Genomic DNA, 20,035 nt, shown 5'->3' with positions numbered 1-20,035 from the left:
AGTAGCTCCATTACGGTTTGCTCTTCATCATTGTGGGTGTGAATATGGGTGGGCCCTGATCACAGCTGTGGTGAACTCTCCGATGACATTGCTGGTCCAAACATAATGAAAACTGTTCAGATGTATTTTTTAAAAATTTTTTAGTACTTCTTTTTTTCTTTTTTTTTTAGATGTGCAACCTTTTGGATTTAGTTCATACAAAAGACATATAGCAATATCCACACATGAAATGTATTGGGAAGAAAAGAAAAATGGCAAACTAATACAATGGAGTCCCTGAGTTTCACATCGAACGGCACAAAACTGTAACTCGCTGCGACAGAACGCTTACCAGAGTGGCACAGTTCCTCTCTCTTCACCGCGTGCCTGTTCCTCAGATGAAGGTGCTTTTAAACCACAATCATTCTGCTCCAAAAGGTTAAAGCATGTTCCTTGTGCTGCTCAAGATTAAACTCATAATTGCGCTCCTCCACACTGTTCTGATGGCAGACGGTGGACTAAATGTCTTACTTTACTCTTAACTGAAATGTGTTTTTGTTACAGTTTAAGCACATTTGAAACATATAGGCTGTCATAGGTTTACTCATTTCTTTACATTCAATAAATTTAAATATTATTGAAAAGCCTTTTTATACATATTATATAGGTTATTTACACCAATGGATATTTGAAAGCCTTTATTTGTGTTACTCTTCCACTTACACTAAATGAAAACATGACATTTAAAATTCTAACATTACTGATCACGGCAATAAAAACCGAAATGCTGGCTTAATAAAAAGTATGTTTAATACATGCTTAAAGGTTGTTTTCATTGGTTTTCATTGGTACATATGTTTTAATTTATTGAATGTTGTTATTATTAACATACAAGCAGAATATTTGGTGGTTTGACTCATTTGCATATGACCTAATTAACAGGGAATCCACCAAGAGAAGCTGCGTACACATCAATAAGGGATGAATTGTGGTCTTTGACCAGTAACATAGACGAGATATTGAAGGACTTTTTTTATTAAATCCAGGAAGTAATTTTATCACAAGCATAGATGGGATGTGATATTTAGTTTGTTTTTTTTAATAGAGGCAAAATATGCATATCTTTCAAAATCCTCAGGAAGCGTTAAAGGATGCAGATAAAATGTGTGTTTCCAATTTTCCATGAATGCAATATCTGTACGGTAATGGAAAAATGCTCCATTTGTGACTGTACAAGGAAGTGTTAGCATATACGAAGGTTTTGACAACACGTTTCCATAGCAGCAGACTTGTTCACTGTTAATGCACTGATTATTTCCCACAAGTTCAATTTAGTTCATGTTTGTTACGCTACCATACAAAGCACTTTTTTATACACTGTATATTTTGAACCTGCAGGGGGAAAAAAAAGTTTTAGCTTGATTGTCTTTTAAATTGCACAAGGGCTTGGACCTGTTTAACCTGTTTGACTTTAAGTCCGTCCCCTTAAAACAACATTTAGCCATAAGAGCAGACAGAAACAGGTAGCTGTCTGTTGCTGGTGACAGTTTGTTATTAACACAAATGCCAGCCGCCTAACAAAAGGTCTGATGATTAGTCTTTGCTGTGTTTCAACATGGTGGAGTTCAAGAAATACAAATAGTTACACTCCGAGATGCTAGAGGAATTTTAAATGGTATGTTTGCATACAAAATATACCTAAATTAGCTAAGTACTTCTATCATTTTTGGCACAACACTGTCACTGTAAACCTTAAACAAGTTCCAACATATGAACTATTCTTGCCCATGTTTTCACTAAGTCTGAGGCTGTGGGAAACGCATGTGTGGGCACTTCTAAATGTATACGAAACACCTTTTGTGCTCCCTTAGCAAAACAAACCAATGCATTATCCCCTGAAATATACAACGTGCTACCACTTGGTTCCATTCAGTAGAAAGAGTACATTCAGTTTGAAATCAAAAAAATAATAATTGGAATAGCTTCTGAACGTCAATCTAACTAGCATTCTGCACATGGCTCAACTGTAAACTGATTCATTTCAAAATACAGCCTGCGTTATACGCAGGCATACATCTTCATTTTATGGCTCAAAGCGTGCTTTAAATCAGTGCTGGCAAAGGCAAGTTGGAAATATTACTCAAATTATACAGTTAAACACTTCTGAAATGTCCAGTATATCATATTCTGAAAGTACTCTCAAATCATTTCCTCATCATACACCTGAAGAACTTGTTTACTTAGGTTTGTGGTTTGGTTTGGAAGTATGTCTCAGTTGTCATGGCTCCAAGCCGGCATAATTTATTTACTGTTTGTCTCTTGTTAGCTAGAGGCAAAAAGAAATTTAATGTCCTCGGCGGCTCAAGCATGATGTACAGTGAGGAAAGTTAGAAAAGTAGGATGGAATAATCCATGTCATGAGTTTTTTAAAAAATATATTATTTATAAAGCCTCTTATGTCTTGTATTACTTCATTTTGATGTTTCAGTTGGAACCTCTGAATGGAGAGTCAAGTATGGCATTCAGTGTGGGTGATTATTCCTTTTTCTCAAGTACCACTTATTGAAGTTTCTTTGGAGTTGAAGTGAATACAGCTGAGGACCTGAGGAAAGGCAGTCCAGAGACTGAAGTTATTTATATGAGGAGGTTCTGCCACCAAAGACTCACTGTTCAGGAATGTCACGGACAACTCTTGAGAACCGGGTAATGTGCTTTCCAAATTCTACGAGTTTTGTCTGCCTATAAATTGCTTTCTGAATGGGGAAACAGATCCGACTGTAGAAGTGAAAGCATCAGGAAGCTTCGCTGTCACTTCTCACGTCCAGAAAAATGTTCTAGACAAGAAATGGCCATCAATTATGAAAAGAGTCTGATTAATTTTATAAAAATGAATATTTTTGTATTGTTTGGGAGCAGTATGATTCATGTTTGCATGATACAAATGAAAGAAGATAGATGGTTGGTTTTTTTTATTCTCATTTTAGAGCTTTATTGTCTTTTGAGAGCTGCCTTTCCAATCAAGCAAATTTTGTTGGTTGAACAAAAATAATTTTGAATCTTAACTTGCCAGAAGTCTGAATTATTTTATGCATAACTGTAAGGTCTACTGGCACAAAAGGTTTTCCATATTTAAATGGTGCAGAGGCATCAGATTCTTAAATATAGGCTGTTTGAAATGTGAAGGTTGCATTAAATATTGTTTATTTTGAAAGCTCTTGGTAAATTGGATGGAAAGAAAAAGTGCAGGCATTGCTTTTTCAGTTAAAAAAAATTAATAATTTTAGCTTGTTCCAACAAATGATGCTCCATATGCAAAGATTGATGAATTCAAATGAACACTTTGAATAAGACCTGTCCTTATTGTTGTAGGGGATTGTGCAGCTCTGCTGTTACACTGAGAGTGAGAGGAGACATGAAGACTGCATGTATTCAGAGCCAGCACTGTGAGATAAAAGCTAAATACTTTTGTGTTCATTACCTGAAAATAATGGGATGTAGTTATGTTCAAGAAAGCATGAGAGTTTCTATTTTTGTTCTGTTATGGGCTACTTTTGATCATTTTCAAACCTGATTAAATCAAACTGTAGAACAACCTTTTATCTTTAGTTAAAAATGATGAATTATGTCACTGTGTTTTAGAATCAAACATTCAGATCACTTATTGATTTGTAAACCCCATCTTAAATGCAATTCCTTCCTGGTAGTTAGTTGTTTTTCTGGTCCTGGGGATTATCTTTTTCTCATGAGAGCCAGGAGTTCAGCAGGAAGAAATATTTAGCTGCATCTCTTTGTTACTTCTGGATCCGCTGTGTAGGTGGCAGCTAAAATGTCACATTTAGATTTTGAAGAGGAAAATCACTACCTTTAGCAAAAAGAGGTACAAGCTACTTCCATATGTACGACTTTATAAGCGCTTTGCGTATCACATAATTAGAGCTATTTGTGTCGTGAATAAAGTGCAGAGACGGAGCAGCTGAGTGAAGTGCCAGCCTTCAACTGGTTCCTTGTTGCAACTGAATGCTGTGTTATTGTGTCAAGCTGTGTTTGGCATTCGACGTTAAATTGCGTCTCACAATTTGGACTTTGGGCAGCAAATGTACTAAATATACAATCTAAAATTGGTTCTTGGCAACATTTTCTGCTGATTCAGAAACTTTCCTGGGTACTGAATGAATAATTCCACATTGTATAGAAGTTTAACAAACAAAACTAAACACTCCTCTAAATAGTCAACTTAGACAATAATGAAAGACAAACTGAAAGTGAGAAGAAACGTATTGAAATGTCCCCAAAAAGCCAGTAAACATTGCTTAGCATCACTTCTCTACCCTTATTTTTTATAATTAGATAATTGTATAAGTTAGCACAGCAATGTTTTTTTTGTCGTTGTATTGAAAGCATGTACATTTCTGTTGAGAATACAAGGAGTCCAACATCAGACAAAATATCAGAGATAGTTAACCAGAGTCCCTTCAGAAGGTTATGGTGTTGCAGTCGCAACTATTAATGCAAATTGAGTCATTATTTGCAAATTTTCTGTGATCTTCCAATTTTCACCAATCATCCCAACATTTACTGTATTTCATTTTTTTATATTTTGGCCAAGCTCCTTAGCCTCTCTTCTAATTTAACTTCCTGTTTCACAACGCATCTTCAAGATGAAAGCATGCGTGATGCTGAACAGTAATATTTGTCTTACATTTTTAATTTATTCATATATTTTACAAAAAAAAAAAAAAAACATTCTGCGATGCAGTTATGGTAGATGTGGTCCCTTGCACTTCCTGTAGCCGCCCTCTCTGTCCCCTGCATTTTTTCCAGCCGTTACAGCTGATGTTAGAATCAGCTCGGATGCGGTGAAGGGATTCTTAAGGCCAACTTTGAATACGCCATGAGTGTACACATGCTGGATCAGATCACTGAGAGCAGGGTCGCTGCCAAGCATCTGTGTCATGACCAGCAAACAGCCAGAGCCAAAAGGCAAAAAAAAAAAAGCTTTGCTAACTTTCCAAAAACCTCAAGTTGAGTAATGCTGCTGCATGCAGATCATGATGATGACAATTAGTTAATCCATGCAGGTATGTCATAAGCGGATTACCAAGAATACTGATGTTGTTGTTACCTATTTTAACAAACAAGTCTACAAAGAAGAGCATGTCAAAATTCCTCCACAATGATATGAAAGTCTTAGCAACAGTAATAGCAAACATTTAACGCCAGTTGTTGGGTGGAAGAAGTGTTCGGATGGATGTTCTCCTCGTTAAAGGAAATACTAATTACAAAAACACATTTTGTTTTTATGCTGGTTATCTTTGATGTTAGAATTTGTTTAATGATCTCAAACAATTAAGTGTGACAGAAATCAAGTCACAGACAATGTATTGCAGTGTGGGGCTGCTTCTTGTGCTATGATGTCGGGACTTTTTACGAGTTGCCAGGCCTCATGCATCGGTTTGAATACATCACAAGACTTGAAGAGTTCATGTTATGCCAAAGAAGAAATGCCCTTTTAAAATATGCGGTTCAACTAGACAACCACCCCCAAAGCGCCAGTGAACACCAGAGACAAGCAAGATCAACATTTTGATGTGAGCCGCCCAATCCCTGGGCTTTAATCTAATGGGAAACTTGTGGAGTGACATTAAACCTAATGCTTCTTCAGCAAAGCCTTTCAGGCAGGAACACCAGGACACAGGTACCAGAACATGTTTGTAATGTATGTGGACCAGTTCTTCAAAACAGTATTTGACTAAATATTAGTTCGGCAGTCTACAGAAAAGCTAAATCTTCAAGCATTATTCAGTTTATAAACTCAAATATTTAGGTTTATTAAAAGAAATCCACTCTATTTTCAACAACCCAGTATTCCTCCTTTTTTTGTCGTTTTCTGAAGTCTGGTAGAGTAATTTAAATTTTGATGTAATGGCAGAATGTTCTTTTTCATTTTTCCTTGTTTGCCAGTATTGTAGAGGTGCTGTTCTCCTTATTTCGCTTCAAATCATCACCCTTATTCTGTAATAATTATCTAAAGGGATGCTTGGGTATTTATAGTGCAGATTAACTTAGAAATATGACTTGATCTGACCTGAAAGTTGGACTGTGAGAGTAAGATGCTCAAGCTTTAAATTCTGTAAACATTCTGCTTTTGTGACCAAGTTCTCTTTGCTCCACCACTAAGCTTCCCATTGACATTTACTCACTTCCGTTTAAATCTGTGCTATATGTACAAGGATTTTCATGCTATAGGGAAATGTGTTTGATCTAGATTTTAGTCCGTCCACGCTTGTTGATGTGAAACTCACCCTGAATGTTGAAACTCACCCTGAATGTTGACTTGATACTCATGGTTGTAAAGTAGACCTCTTTTGGGTTGCTTTTGTGTTGTTTTTGACTTTTTATGCCTTTTCTCTTTAGATTTAAACACAACCGAGCAGCTGACAGGAAAATAAGAGACGCAACTATTTATTTTCTCTCCCTGCAGAATCCTTGGCTTCTACAAGGGAATCCTGCCTCCGATTCTGGCAGAGACGCCAAAGCGAGCAGTGAAGGTAGGATAAAGGATGTGTGTGTTTGTCTATGGGAAGCTGAAAAGCTTCTCACGATGTCACGCAAGGCCCAGGATCTAGTTTCATTATGAGCTGCCGTACTACCATATGAAAACACTCGAACTGCTGTTGCATAGAGCACACGTGCTGATTAAACACATAACGCCCTCAACCATGTCTGCCTCTTTAGACACTCCTGTTTGCCCTCTCCGCAAACCCAATATTGACTTACAAGTATTTGCTGTAAGCCACGGCATGAACGTCATATTTTGATAGTTATAGGTGAGCAGAATTACCGATTGGAGGTTAGGCTGGGAGCGAGGGGTGGAGAGAGTGTGCTACTTGGCACTATGCTGCTCTGTAATGAGATGCCGGAGACAAAGTGAACTTTATAAATAAGCACTCACACTGAGAAGATGGGGTAATCGCTCACATGGCAAGCAACGCTGCTGATGGTGAGACATTACTGCACCAAAATATTGGAGCAAATTAAGGATCTTCAGCCACCTCAACTGGTGTTTTGCACAAATCAGAGGAAGTGCCCTTTGCTGACGTAAGAGATTAAGCCGGACGTTTAGAAGTATAGTTTTAAAATCTCAAATCTTGGCGTGGAATGGGTTGTGCCTTTCGTGGAACCTCATTGGCACTTGAAAATGTTTCAGAAACCCTGAAGGATTAGTTTGAATATCTTTTAAGGCTTTGTAAAGCTACTAAAAACAGATTTAAAATGTCATATTGCCACAAGCTTCATGTAACGTTTCATAAATCCTTGCAGTGGTGGAAGCTAACAGGATAATCAAAAGCATTGTGTCAATTCAAGTCAACAGCTAGTTTTTCCTCCAGGATCATTCTTTAGCAACTGCAAGACCAGGAACTCACTGCAACCTATCGTTTTCAATGCTGCTGCAGAACTGATGCAGAATCTAAAAGGTTCGTCTGTTCTCCACAGAGCTGGTGGAGAACTGGTGAGTTGCAGCTGATCTGGCAGATCGAGACGGCCAGCAGACTCAACCAGCATGAGTTCATAGAAACACAAATTTTATTCAGTTTTACCACCTTTCAGAGGATTTAGTTTCTTTTCACCAGCTCACAGTAATGACACCTTTCTGTCACTGATAACAGCTTCAATAAACTTCACCACAATAAAATCTTTATTGTGGATAAACTAATCTTTTATTTCAGCTGCATAATCACACTCTAAATCTTAAAAAAATAATAATAATAATTTAACCTGACTATATTTATTCAGTGGTTGGGAGGTTATGTTTTAAGAAATAATAGTTGAATAAAGTGGAGCAACTCCAGTTACTCTTGAATTGCACATTTTTTACTCCCTACTTTTTCCAGTAAAATATAACATATTCTCATATTTTAAGCATACAAGGAGCTTTCAATATTTTGCTTTGCACTATTTCTCTACATCCTGGGTCCTTGATGTTATGTTGAGTTGATCTGGTTATTCTGGATCATTACCTTGATAAAAGACATAATAATGCCTCTTTTTCAGTTTACACGTAGCCTCCGCTAGGTATGTCCTCTCTTTGGATGAGATGTTTTTTCAAGTATTCACCCTAAACGCCGCTGTTTTGTGCCGTTTTCAGCATCAACATACTCTTCTGCGTAAAGCGTCAGTCTGTGCACGTGGATGGTGTTGCATGTTTCATAACCTTCTGACACGTCGCTAATCCTGATCTTACCTCCACAGTTTTTCACCTTTGAGCAGTACAAGAAGGTGCTGAGTCTGACCCCTTTGTCTCCTGGTGTGGTGAGTGAGCCAAACAGAAGCACCTGAGTACACTGTCGCTTAAACACACAAACACACACAGAACCAGGAACAATAGTTCTTCTGACATCTGCTTAGCTGCCAAAGTCGGTTAAAGCAAACATGTGAACGGTAAAAAAAAAAAAAAAAGTTTTACCAGGCAAATTATGTCAGTGTAAATGTTGTTATAAAAAGCCTTCAGTGCTACAATGAGCGAGGCATAAGTACATTTAGAAGGGAAATTACTGTTACTCGTTGTAGATTTTTTTTTATTTTATATCTATTGTCGTTGCAGGTCTTTTGCAGAGGCTTGATCATTTACTTTAACAAGTTTACAGTTCTTCAATATCAGTGCGACAAATTTAACATTGCTTTTCTTTTCAGACATAAAAAAGGTTTATGGCACCGGACAAAATAAATACTCGGATGGCACTGGACAAAATAAAAACTAGGGATTAAATAACAAAAGCCCGTAGTACCACTTTTGTTAAATGTTAAGCACATGTGAAAGCATTCTCGATGAATGACACACACTCTAAAATGTCAGGCCTATTGCTGATGTAAAAGAAAAATATATAATAGCTTGTCTAAGTATCGCATAAGCCCTTCAACTTATTGTTATTTTGTAAGATTAAAACCTGTGTGGTTCGGTCTTAAGTCAGGTTTCGTCTTTGCCGAATTAAAAAAAAAAAAAAAAAAATCCCAACAATTTTCAGAAATTTGTCAGATGCCATGTTTATTCCGCCGGCAATTTTTGGTTAAATTTATTGGTTGGCATTCTGTGAGGATGAATAACAACTTACAACACAGGACTGCCACAAACCTCTTTGTATGTTATGTGATCGACCAACACAAAGCAGTACAAAATTTTTAAGTAGAAGGAAAAGTTCTTGGGGTTTTCGGGTTTTACAAAAATGTGACGCATTTGCGTTTAGCCCCTTTTTCCTTAGGATCTCTAAATAAAATAAAAAAGTGCGTCATTTTGTCTTCAGAAGTCACATAATTAGTACGCCGAGTCCCTCTGTGTGTAATTGAATCTAACTACGAATTAAGCTATTTTATGAAGACCCTGGAGATTAGAGAACATTAGTGAACAAACAGCATCATGATGACCAAGGAACCCAGCAGACAAATCAGAGGTACATTTGTGGAGAAGCCTAAAACAGTTTGGTTTAAGAACAATATTCCATCTCAGAAAACACTTTTTGTTCCATTGCCTGAAAAAGAAAACAGAATGGCACGACTGGAAACCCACCAAGACATCTCCGTAACTCTGGAGGAGCTGCAAAAACCCGCAGCTCAGTGGAAAGAATTTGCTGACCTGACTGACATTTGTGGTGTGCTCCATGTCACTTCTTCACCAGATTGGAACAAAGCTATTACTCAAAGAAAGACGTTAGAAGTCCTGCTTGCAGAGGCCACAGCAAACATGTGGAAGAATGCGATCTGTTTAGATGAGACCGACTCTTTAGCCCACGTGCAAAATACAATATTTGACAGGAAACTAACACAACATATCATCCTGAATATTCCAAACCCGCCTTGAAATACGGTGGTGACAGTGGCAGATGTTTTTCCTGAGCAGAGACAGTGAGACTGGTCAGAGCTGACGGGAAGGTTTGCAGTTTCCCAGCGAGTGGATACTTGGTTTCTGTTTTGATGGCGCCTTTGTTTGGCTTTGCCCCTGCTGGTTACCATTGTTTTTCTGCAGATTTTGTCTTTTTTAACCATTTTCATATTGTAATGGAGATGTTATGAGTTTAATTTTCTCTGATGAGTGGTTCCTAAGGAGGCAGCATTCTTTGCGATGCTCCAAAGGGCGGAGCCGGTGTCCAGGTGAAGCTGTTTGGAAGCGTTGGCAAACGACACCATAAATCTCTCACCACTCATTGGTTTGGCTTTCGTGCTGATGAGGATTTCACAATCATTTCACCAACTTTGATATGTTCTACCTGAAACTCTGCGATGTTACTGCCCCAAGTACTCATCGAGGTTTATTTCTTCTGTTGATGGATTCCTTATCGTGCAGAGGAAAATGGAACGTACTCACGGATTTTAGTGACTGCCAGCTTGCCTGTTCAAGACTGTTTTTCAGGGTTTAGGTCCTATATGTACTTAACATATAGCAAACATTTATTTTATTTTATTAAAATTAGTTTAGTTTTTTAGTTTGCTTAAAAAACTAAACTAATTTGTGTCGGTTTGTTATTTACAATCTCAAATATGTCACAAGGCCTCTTTTTACTAATTTTGAGAAGAAATAAAAATCTGTAAATTTTTAATTGTCTGTAAATATTTTGTCTGTCTATAAATGTTTTAACTGAGGAATCTATTTATTTACGACAACGTTAACTTTTTATGTTTTGCTGTGAATATTTTGTAAAGTCTCTGTGCTGCTGCCAGTTTTAGGCAGGATGTTCTTATAAAGAAGATTTGCTATCTCAATGATACTCTGAAATATTTTTTGCATAAAATCCACAACCGTCATCCTTACGAGTAAAAGTGAAAATAAAACACGACCCGCAAACTGCACACAACACATTCCCAGGTATGTGTTAATTAACAAATGAAAGTTGGAGGTAGTGTTATGTAATTTATTCATCCATTGACTATACCCAGGGGCCTGGTGCATATCTCCAACGATAATTAGGTGACCCTGGAAAGGTCGCCAATCCATCTCAAGTCAATAAAGAGACTCACAGAGCAACCAGCCATGCACAAACTTACAGATAAGGGCAATTTTGAGAGACTGATTAACCTGACAGTCATGTTTTGGGACTGTGGGTGGAAGCTGGGGTTCCTGGAGAGATGGGCGGAGCATGCACAGGGAGAACATCCAAACTCCATGGACAAAGACCATGGACTGATATTTAAACCTAACTATGCCATTTACTTGACATGAAAATGACTTATAATAACATTTTAGAGAAACAAACTCCAGTATAAATACTGAGGAATACAGAAAAAGCCTGGAACGCCAAAGATCCATTTATCATCCTCCTCTTGGAAGCATCAGTGAGGATTGTTTTCCTTTTAGGCATTTCCAGATTCAAAGCTTTTAGATATCTATTTTGAAACACTGAAATCTGGCTTGCACTGTGGAATCTGTTTTTGTGCTGTTTTCACCTATCTGTACCTCATAAGTTTGCGATTTGACCAAAATCTCCATCTTCAATTGACCTGCACAATTGCTCATTTAGAAATAGATCACACCACAGCCAGTGACTCCACAAATAGTTTTATAATCTTTGAGCAATCGTCTTGCTGGTGTATTCAGTCCTCGGTTTGGAAATGGACAGATTTGAAATACCGGGGTGTGGTCATCACACACCCAAAACTTTAGTGTTGGGTGCGGGGGGGGCAATTGTCAGCCATGACGGATGGTTTACCTGTAAGTCCGCATCAAAACCACCTCCACACAGAGAACATCCTCTGCTGGCTTTACAGCCAGTGGTGGAGAAATGTTTACCTACCTCATCCATCAAGCTCTTGTTCCACTTCTTCTCCACCTCCTCCCTTATGATCTTCTTCCTGCAAGAGCTGCAAACCTCAAATCCCTCAAAGTCCCGCGCGTATCAGGCACACTAATTCACATCAGATCATTAGTGCAATTTAATTACAGATTAGCGCGCTGTCTCTCTTTCTCCTTACTCTATTCAGCATGGCAAAGCTGAATGCCTTCACTCTGATTAATGAGGACACACACAGTAATAATACAAATAAGGAATTAAAACATGGCCGCTCGGCTGTGTAAACATCGCGAGGCATGTCTGAGAGGATGGGTCCTGCGGCTCTGACAGCGGGATAAAGACGCAGGAAGAGTAATGAGCTTCAGACACGTTCTCGACATGTTCCCATTACGCCTCTCGCTGAGCACGCATTCATGCACATTTGCACACACAGACACAAAAACACACAAAAATACAAAGCTCGGTGTAAATACATCTGGTGGTGCAGGTTCCATTTCTGATTACGATGCAGGTATATGAAGTAATAAGCGATGTAGTCGTCTTCTTCAGGACAAGTGACTTGAAACTGCAACAGTCTTGCTTCCTCTTGCCACTCACCTTCCTTTCCCCTCATAGATAACATCTGACATATTGTCAGCTAACACCCTCAGGTGTCTTGCGTGTCTTCGGGAACAATTTGTCTAACCGTGACAGAGACACATTTGCATTTTGGAAAAAAAAACAAAAACACAAATTCCAGAAACACTTCACGACTGAGTTTTTGGAGCTCATCTCTGCTCTGCTCCATCTTTACCCAGATGTTATCCTCTCACTCTCAGAGTTAAATCATGTCAATCTCCCCTACAGGCGCTGTCGGTAGCAGGCCTCGGCTCAGGGGTGACTGAGGCCTTCATCATCAATCCGTTCGAAGTGGTGAAAGTCAGTCTCCAGGCCAACAGAGACTCATTCGCAGAGGTTGAGTGAAAGAAAATGCTGATTTAACTTGTAAAAATGATGCTAAATGTTCACATTTTTCTTGTAGCTCCTTGACAAGATCCTTTTCGATTCTGTCTTTCGACAGCAACCCTCCGCTTTCGCCCAAACAAGACGTATTATCAAGTCAGGTGGCTTTGGATCGAGAGGTCTGAATAAAGGGTTAACCTCAACACTGGGACGCCATGGAGTTTTCAACATGATCTACTTTGGCTTCTACTTTAACGTCAAGGATGCGATCCCTGCCAACCCGGTAAGATGCAAGTGAAAAATCTGCACTGTGTGGAATTTTGTCTGTGGCACATTCCTGTTGCTGTGCTTCAGTGTTGCCTAACCTTTCCTGACTCTGCCTACTTTTGGCTAACCTCAGACTCTGTGATCCTCACATGTCCTCGCCACATTGCTGCGGGAAAATAACAAGTGTTTAACAGTATGATTAGCTTGCACGGCACGGAGGAAGCAGAAATCAGAGAGAAGCTTCCAAGATCAGCCCCACTAATACCTCGTCTGTTTGCTCTTCATAACATCCTCAAAGTTTCGGATTACACATCCGGCAGCGTCTGATGGCCCAAACAAAAGTTAATTTTGTTTAATGGAAACGTTACCATACGCCACTTCCACATGTACAATCCAGAGCATTAGATTAGAAGTCCAATGAACTAATTGGAAGCAGACAACCGTACTATTTTCGAGAGGAGGTTACAGTGGGAGGCCCGGCTCTGTTGTATTTTCCAAAATTTTCCAGAGCTGCATAATGTACGTCGAAGTGGTCATCCTCTGTGAATAATGAGTACGTGGCTAGATGACTTAAATAGCTTTCTTCTTAGGTTATGGCCGTTACTTATAGGCTTCATCCATTTATGTGTGCAGTGCAGGAATTTTGTTTGCGAGAGGCTACCGACACACGCTTTTAAAATATACAGTGACTTGTAAAAGTGTTTATACTGTTTAAAACTTCTTGTGATTTTGTCAGATCATTTGCTACAACTTAAGTGTGTTTTATAGACCTATAGAGTATACTCTTAAAATAAAGGAAAGTGTAGTTTCAGGTCTCCAGACCAACTTTGTGCATTAAGAGACTGAAATGTATCCCCTTTTCTCTTTATAAAATAACCCGTGCTCAGTGGTTTCACCTAAAGAGCATCTGTGAACACAACATGGCGTGTGCTTCAAATTAAACCATTCAGTTGGAGCTCTGGCTGTATGTTCAGGGTCGTGCTCTTTTGCGCTGTCTCACAGGACTGACCTGGTCGTCCTCCATCCATCTCCTCATTAGGTGGATGGAGACAGATGATGCTGCCAATGCCATGATTCATTGAGGGGTGATTTGCATGAATACTATTTTTTTGTGACTTTCCTGTAAAACAGAATTTTACAGGAAAGTAAAAAGTTAAATTGTGTGTGTCTTCTGGCCAGAGCACCTTCCACATTTTTGCTCTTTCTCTTTTCAACTTAGACTTTATTTATGTCAATAATCCATGAATCTGTGAAGTGAACGACTTAATAGGGATCATTGAACTATTTGTCCTTCCTGAGCTTTAGATCACTGCAACTCCTAAAGAGTTACAACGGGCCTCTTCGCTTATTCTGTGATAAATCTTCTCGTTGCCCCACTGAGCTGCAGGCAAACTTACCAAGGGAAACATGATGAGATTAAGTGGCTCTAAGCTGGATTCTTTTAACAAACAATTGATTTCTCAGTGCAATTGGTTGCATTTCTTTTTACTTAGAGCTGATGGGGTTTAATATGAAGTCACACTACGTAGTTCTGATTTCATTTATATTTAAAACCCTGTATTTAGTTTTATTCTACCTTGTAATCACACGCTAATTTGTATTGGCCAGTCAAAAATTCTTTTTAATAAATTACATTAGAGTTTTCACAAAATGTGCACTGCAAATCTGTCTCGTGTGTGTTTTGGAGACTGAGCTAAGCTTTCATTGCTTAAAGCTTCTCAGCAACGTGAGCAATGAGCTTTCAAGTCAATCATGTCAATAGTCAAATTTAGATTACCGAGCCCAGACTTCTGCTGTACGGACATTTGAATAGCACATAGGAGGCAGATAGCACACTGCCATCATTCACTAGGGGATGTGTGAGGAGATGTTTGCTTAAGGCTGTTAGGAAGTGGCTTGATGGGTGTGCTTAGGCCGTGGCTATATTCCTCCCCCCGCCGCCCCCTTAACCCGCATCCCACTTGAAAAAAACAGAAGAAGTGGGATTAGATGTTGATTTACCACAGCTCTCGGGGTGTCCAGCCGCTTGAGAAAGCCCTGGACCGGAGAAGCTGCTGTCATTTGTAAAAATATCCTGGCCAATTAGCTGTCAGAGCTCTCCGAGTCTGGGCTTCTTTGGTACAGTAATACCCCTGTGCCGAGTCACAGGCCAATTACCCAAATTGTCCCCATATGCCTCCCTAGTCTGCCTGCGTGAACCCTGTTTATAAATCCTCCGACTTGGCTCCTCAAAGAACATGTGGTTCTGCTCAGCCAATCACAACGCTGCACCACAGTCAGGAAGCGCAAATTTGCCCCTCGGAGCCCCTCCTTCCACAACCATAAAATGATCCGGGCTTTCATGCCAGGTCTGAAATCATACGCTCCGATCCCATCATCTCTGTTTCACTTTCGCTCTCGCATAAAAATACAGTGTCAATTTACTGTGTGTATTCACTTAGTGTCACTTTTGTGTCTGTGCGTGCGTGCGTGCGTGCGTGCGTGCGTGCGTGCGTGCGTGCGTGCGTGCGTGCGTGCGTGCGTGCGTGTGTGTGTGTGTGTTTTTAGTTCTCAAGCTCACTTATAAAAATGTTTCCAATGAAGATTGTCCTTGTCAAACCAATAAGCTTCATTGTCATCTTCCAAACAGGACCCCAGGTTAGAGTTCCTGAGGAAGTTTGCTATTGGCCTGACGTCTGGGACCATCTCGTCATGTGCAAATATTCCCTTTGACGTAGTAAAGAGCCGCATCCAAGGGCCCCAGCCGGAACCAGGAGTGATCAAGTACCGCACCTGCTTCCAGACCATGGCACTGGTGTACCGCGAAGAAGGGTAATAACAACACCGAAAAATAATGTAAAAAACAAAAAAAAGATGATTCAAGGAAAACTGAGCCAATACCGGCTGTCCTGCAACTTTTTATTGTGTACCAAATTCAACAGACTTGAGTCAAAGAACTCAGTTATGCCCTCACACAATCAGGAGCTACAGAGTTCTGTGAATGACGCATCTAAAAGTTGCAGGACGCTGGCCCTCCAGGACTGGACACATGTGCCTTAAAGGACTTGTCCCGTTTGAGCTTCTGTTAAAAGGTTAAAAGGTTAAATAGCAGTTTATATCTTAACTCTCTTGGCGTCAGAGTTTAGAATAAATTGGCCCCGCTTGTTCAAAAGGGGCCCGAGACCAAACCAGACTCTTTATGTGTTAAAAAAAAAAAAGTCTGGTTTCCAGTGTTAGAGCAGTGAATGCAAACAGGATTTATGAACCTTTAAAGCTACATTATCTGAGTCGGTCTTTAGAAAGGTCTCAGAGACCCACGGTCACAAAATAAATGTATTCGTTCAGGGAAAGACTTAGTGTTTTCAAAGTTAATCCAATTCAGGTGAGTTGTTTTATTGAGTTGTATTTTTTTATATATATTTAACTACTTCATTGGGGTTTTGAAACAATTACATCATAACCTCACTTTTAATTCCTCACATTCAAACTCAACACATTCAAGGAAAAACTACAAGACTTAACCGCTTTTCCTCTGTGGTCTTGTCAAAATAACAATGTGATATCAAAGGAAAGCTGCATATTTTACTACTTTAAGTGAACGGGGTTTTTTTATTATTATTTTTAATACCTGAAACTTGGTGTGTTTAACACAGAAAAATAATTGATGGTCCTCCAACCACTATTTCCTGCCTAAATAATTATCAGCTGCAGGGCAAATTACTTCCCAATACAAATACATATGAAATGAAGGTTTAAAGAAAACAGCATCACATAAACTACATACAAATTTCTAAAACAAAATTGAGTTGTTTTAGAATGATTCAAGGTTATTGATTATTGATTATTCATCTTTCAAAGGTTGAAGGACGACCTAAAGAAGTTATATCTGTTTATGTAGCTAACATAGTTAGCTGCTTTGCAGACTGCACCAGTATGGACTGAGTTGCTACAAAATGCCCTTTATTAGAAATAAGACAGGTTGCACTTTGTTGAAGGAAGTTGGGCAAAACTTATTGCACCTCAAAGTAGACCTGGCGAAAATAATATTTGACATCTTCTAAGCATTATTATCAACTGATAACTCACAGCCAAACAACTTGAATTCCCCCCATTGACTTTTATTAATATATGAAAGCTACAAGCATTACAGTGCTCACTTCAAATTTGGATTTCTTAGTCACTTTATTCTTGAATCTTTATCAATTAATAAATGTTAGAAACCTGACTAATAATCGTAGCAGAAATCCTGTCTCAGTTTAGGTGCACGTTCAACACGCTACGCTTGAGGCAACAAGTAACATTAAACGGCACAAGTGCCAGAACTTTGCAGGGATATGTCTGCAGGATTGTGATTATTGAAACACATGAAAAGGAAGAAATTTGGCTAAACTGTGAAAATTTTCTGTGAGAAGTGCATCTTGTCATTCACGATTATGAATGACATCAGCTGTTGCAGCCAAATTCAGTCTTGCAGCAACACCACCAGGGATGCAAAATGAAGTCGGTCAGAGAGTTATGTACTTCAGGTTGGATATTAGCTGCTTATAATCATTTGACATACTTCAGAAATTCTGAAACGTGCCTTATGGTACATTCACACATTTTGGTCTACATTTGGCTGTCCTAAACACCTTGGTCTTGGTTTTGTTGAAGTGAACCTCGGGGTGGCTCACTTCAGCAGAGGAGGTGGCTCAAAGCACATGCCACTTTGGGTAAAAACAACAAAAACAAACATGTGAGTCCAGTGCCAGCAGGAGAAATGGCTTGTAGTCGTTTCCCCCCCCCCCAAAAAAAAAGACAATTGCTGCAACCGCTAACATCTGATGCCACTGCATTTTTGTTCATGTATTGTGAAGAATGAAATTGCGTTTGTCTTCTGAAGTTTTCATGTTGTTTCCTTCTGGGGTTCTTGGTGCATCGCCACCACTGGCAAAGGGGGTAAACAGGTTTTACAAAGAGTTTGGTTCGTTTTGCACAGTGCGGTTTGAAAACTAACCCAGCCAGCTGAAAGTGTAATCAAACTGAGTCTACCGGGCCATCAGGTGTGAAAACCCCCTTAATGCAAAGCCGTAAAACACAAATGTCAAATTCTATACCGCGCTCAGCATGATGCCAGTGATAAATTTTATGAAATGAAGGTTATCACTTCTGGAGTAACTGTGGACAAACTCTTAAGCCTCAGAGACTGACAGCTCCAAATGGAGGTTTCAAGGAGAGATCTATGATATGTTAGCAGTTGCCCTGGGCTTTCTATTTTGCCCCATGCCGCTCCCTGAGACAAGACCCCAAGAGATGTTTGTCGTTAGTGGATGTTGTTAGTTTGTAGACGGGATGGGGGTAGCGGCCCGAGCAGCACTGAAGCCTTGGCGCGGGCGTGCACAAACTGTGCCCCCGCCGCCACATCCAGTCCCCTTCCCTTAACACAACACAGTCTCAGCTAATTAGTGGTCCCTATGGGAGACATCGTTAAGCAGACCCTAACGAGCCGCGCGGCGCTCCACGGGTCAATCTAATCAGACAGAGGGCCAGGGAGGAAGTGGGTCGAGCCTTATTAACGCCATCATTGGCGGGGGCAGGGAGCGGGACAGGGAGCACGAGGCAGAGGCAGGCAGCCACTGATCACCTTGAACGCATTAAGGGACAGGTATTCGCCAGCGCTGCCTGTTAGTCCCCGATGGGGTGATAGACGTGCCAGGCAGCAGACAGACGGAAAGCGAGGCGAGATCAATCAACATCAACAGGAGCAGGGATGTGTGTTGCAGAATGTTCCTCCTCTCAGATTAAGGCATGTTATCACGAAAAAGCGATTGATTTCACTTGTTCGTCACCTTGAAGTTGCAGCTAATAAAGACAATCCTAATTTTATCGAGAGTTGAGCCAACATAATCGTTTTATCGTTTATTTGTTGGATATTTCTGCTGCACTGATATTTGAAATCAGAAAATTAACCTAAGTAAAGAACCTACGGTTCCCTGTCAGTACTAAAAGAGACTTACTTAAACTGAGACTGAATTTACTTTGTTTTTTGTTTGGTTGTTTGATTACTTTGCTTGTGTCTCTGTATTTCGAACTGATTTTTCCTTTGTTTTTTTTTCCAGCTTCTTGGCTCTGTACAAAGGCTTGGTTCCTAAGATAATGAGACTTGGACCAGGTAAAAAAACACAAAACAAAGTTTGACACTTTACGTTCATTGTTTTAGGTTTTTTATAATGTAAATGTAAATTTTGATACATTATCCTAAATTTTTAACACTTGAAACACTTATTCTGAGATTTCATGACCAACTTGTTCATCTTTTCTGTTTTTTGGGGGGAATTATAAATTACATAACTATGCAGAGCTTTTGTAAAATCATTTTTGATATATATATATATATATATATATATATATATATATATATATATATATATATATATATATATATATTATATATATATATATATATATATAATATATATATATATATATATATATATATATATATTCCTTGGGTTTCAAGGTACTGTGAGCTTTCTCACATTTCAAGATATTGCGACCACAAACTTCTGTGAGTCAGCTTTGGATTTTTATTGATATGTTGAAAAAAAAAGAAGCATAATTGGGACGTAGAAAGTTTCTACAAATAAACATCCAAAAAGAGTGGAGATTCTACACTTTGTAGAATCTGCGTGTCTTTTGACTCTCTGAGCGCTGGACTTTTAGATGAACTGAGGCACATTCCCACAGAATGATGCTGCCACTGTCATGTTTCACAGGGCTGGTGATGTGAATGTTACATTTCTTATAGGCCAAAAGATTATATCCTGATGAAATATTATCAGAACACCTTTTATTATATTTTGGTTTGTTGCAAACTGCAAAAAGCAATTAGATTTCTAAGAGTTATTGTAACCCGCTTTACCCCAGGCCCATCTGCTGTGTCCCTTTTGTCCTCATGATGCTGATTCTTCAGTGATATTCTCCAACAAACCACTTCATAAATGTGCCCCACTTTCTGTTTGCCTAACTGGAAAAATTTCAGGATTTTTTGTACCATAATAAAATGTATGGATGTATGTGAGGCGCTGTATGCATGCTGGCAGCAATCAGCA

General features: G+C 39.2%; 1 protein-coding gene across 1 annotated transcript in view; it reads left to right on the top strand.

Moving 5' to 3' along the window:
- slc25a21 (solute carrier family 25 member 21) overlaps positions 1 to 20,035 on the top strand; it is a 112,442-nt gene that overhangs the window by 91,723 nt on the left and 684 nt on the right. The window contains exons 5-10 of the mRNA XM_055038138.1: positions 6,461 to 6,527; positions 8,230 to 8,289; positions 12,603 to 12,710; positions 12,817 to 12,981; positions 15,595 to 15,776; positions 19,043 to 19,095. Of these exons, the coding sequence (XP_054894113.1) occupies positions 6,461 to 6,527; positions 8,230 to 8,289; positions 12,603 to 12,710; positions 12,817 to 12,981; positions 15,595 to 15,776; positions 19,043 to 19,095 (635 nt within the window). The remainder of the gene's footprint in view (positions 1 to 6,460; positions 6,528 to 8,229; positions 8,290 to 12,602; positions 12,711 to 12,816; positions 12,982 to 15,594; positions 15,777 to 19,042; positions 19,096 to 20,035) is intronic.

This window comes from Poeciliopsis prolifica, unplaced genomic scaffold, assembly GCF_027474105.1.
Source record: "Poeciliopsis prolifica strain line A6 unplaced genomic scaffold, Auburn_PproV2 SCAFFOLD013, whole genome shotgun sequence".
Lineage (NCBI taxonomy): Eukaryota > Metazoa > Chordata > Actinopteri > Cyprinodontiformes > Poeciliidae > Poeciliopsis > Poeciliopsis prolifica.
Note: the sequence above shows the minus strand (reverse complement) of the source record. Positions and strands in the feature narration are given on the sequence as shown.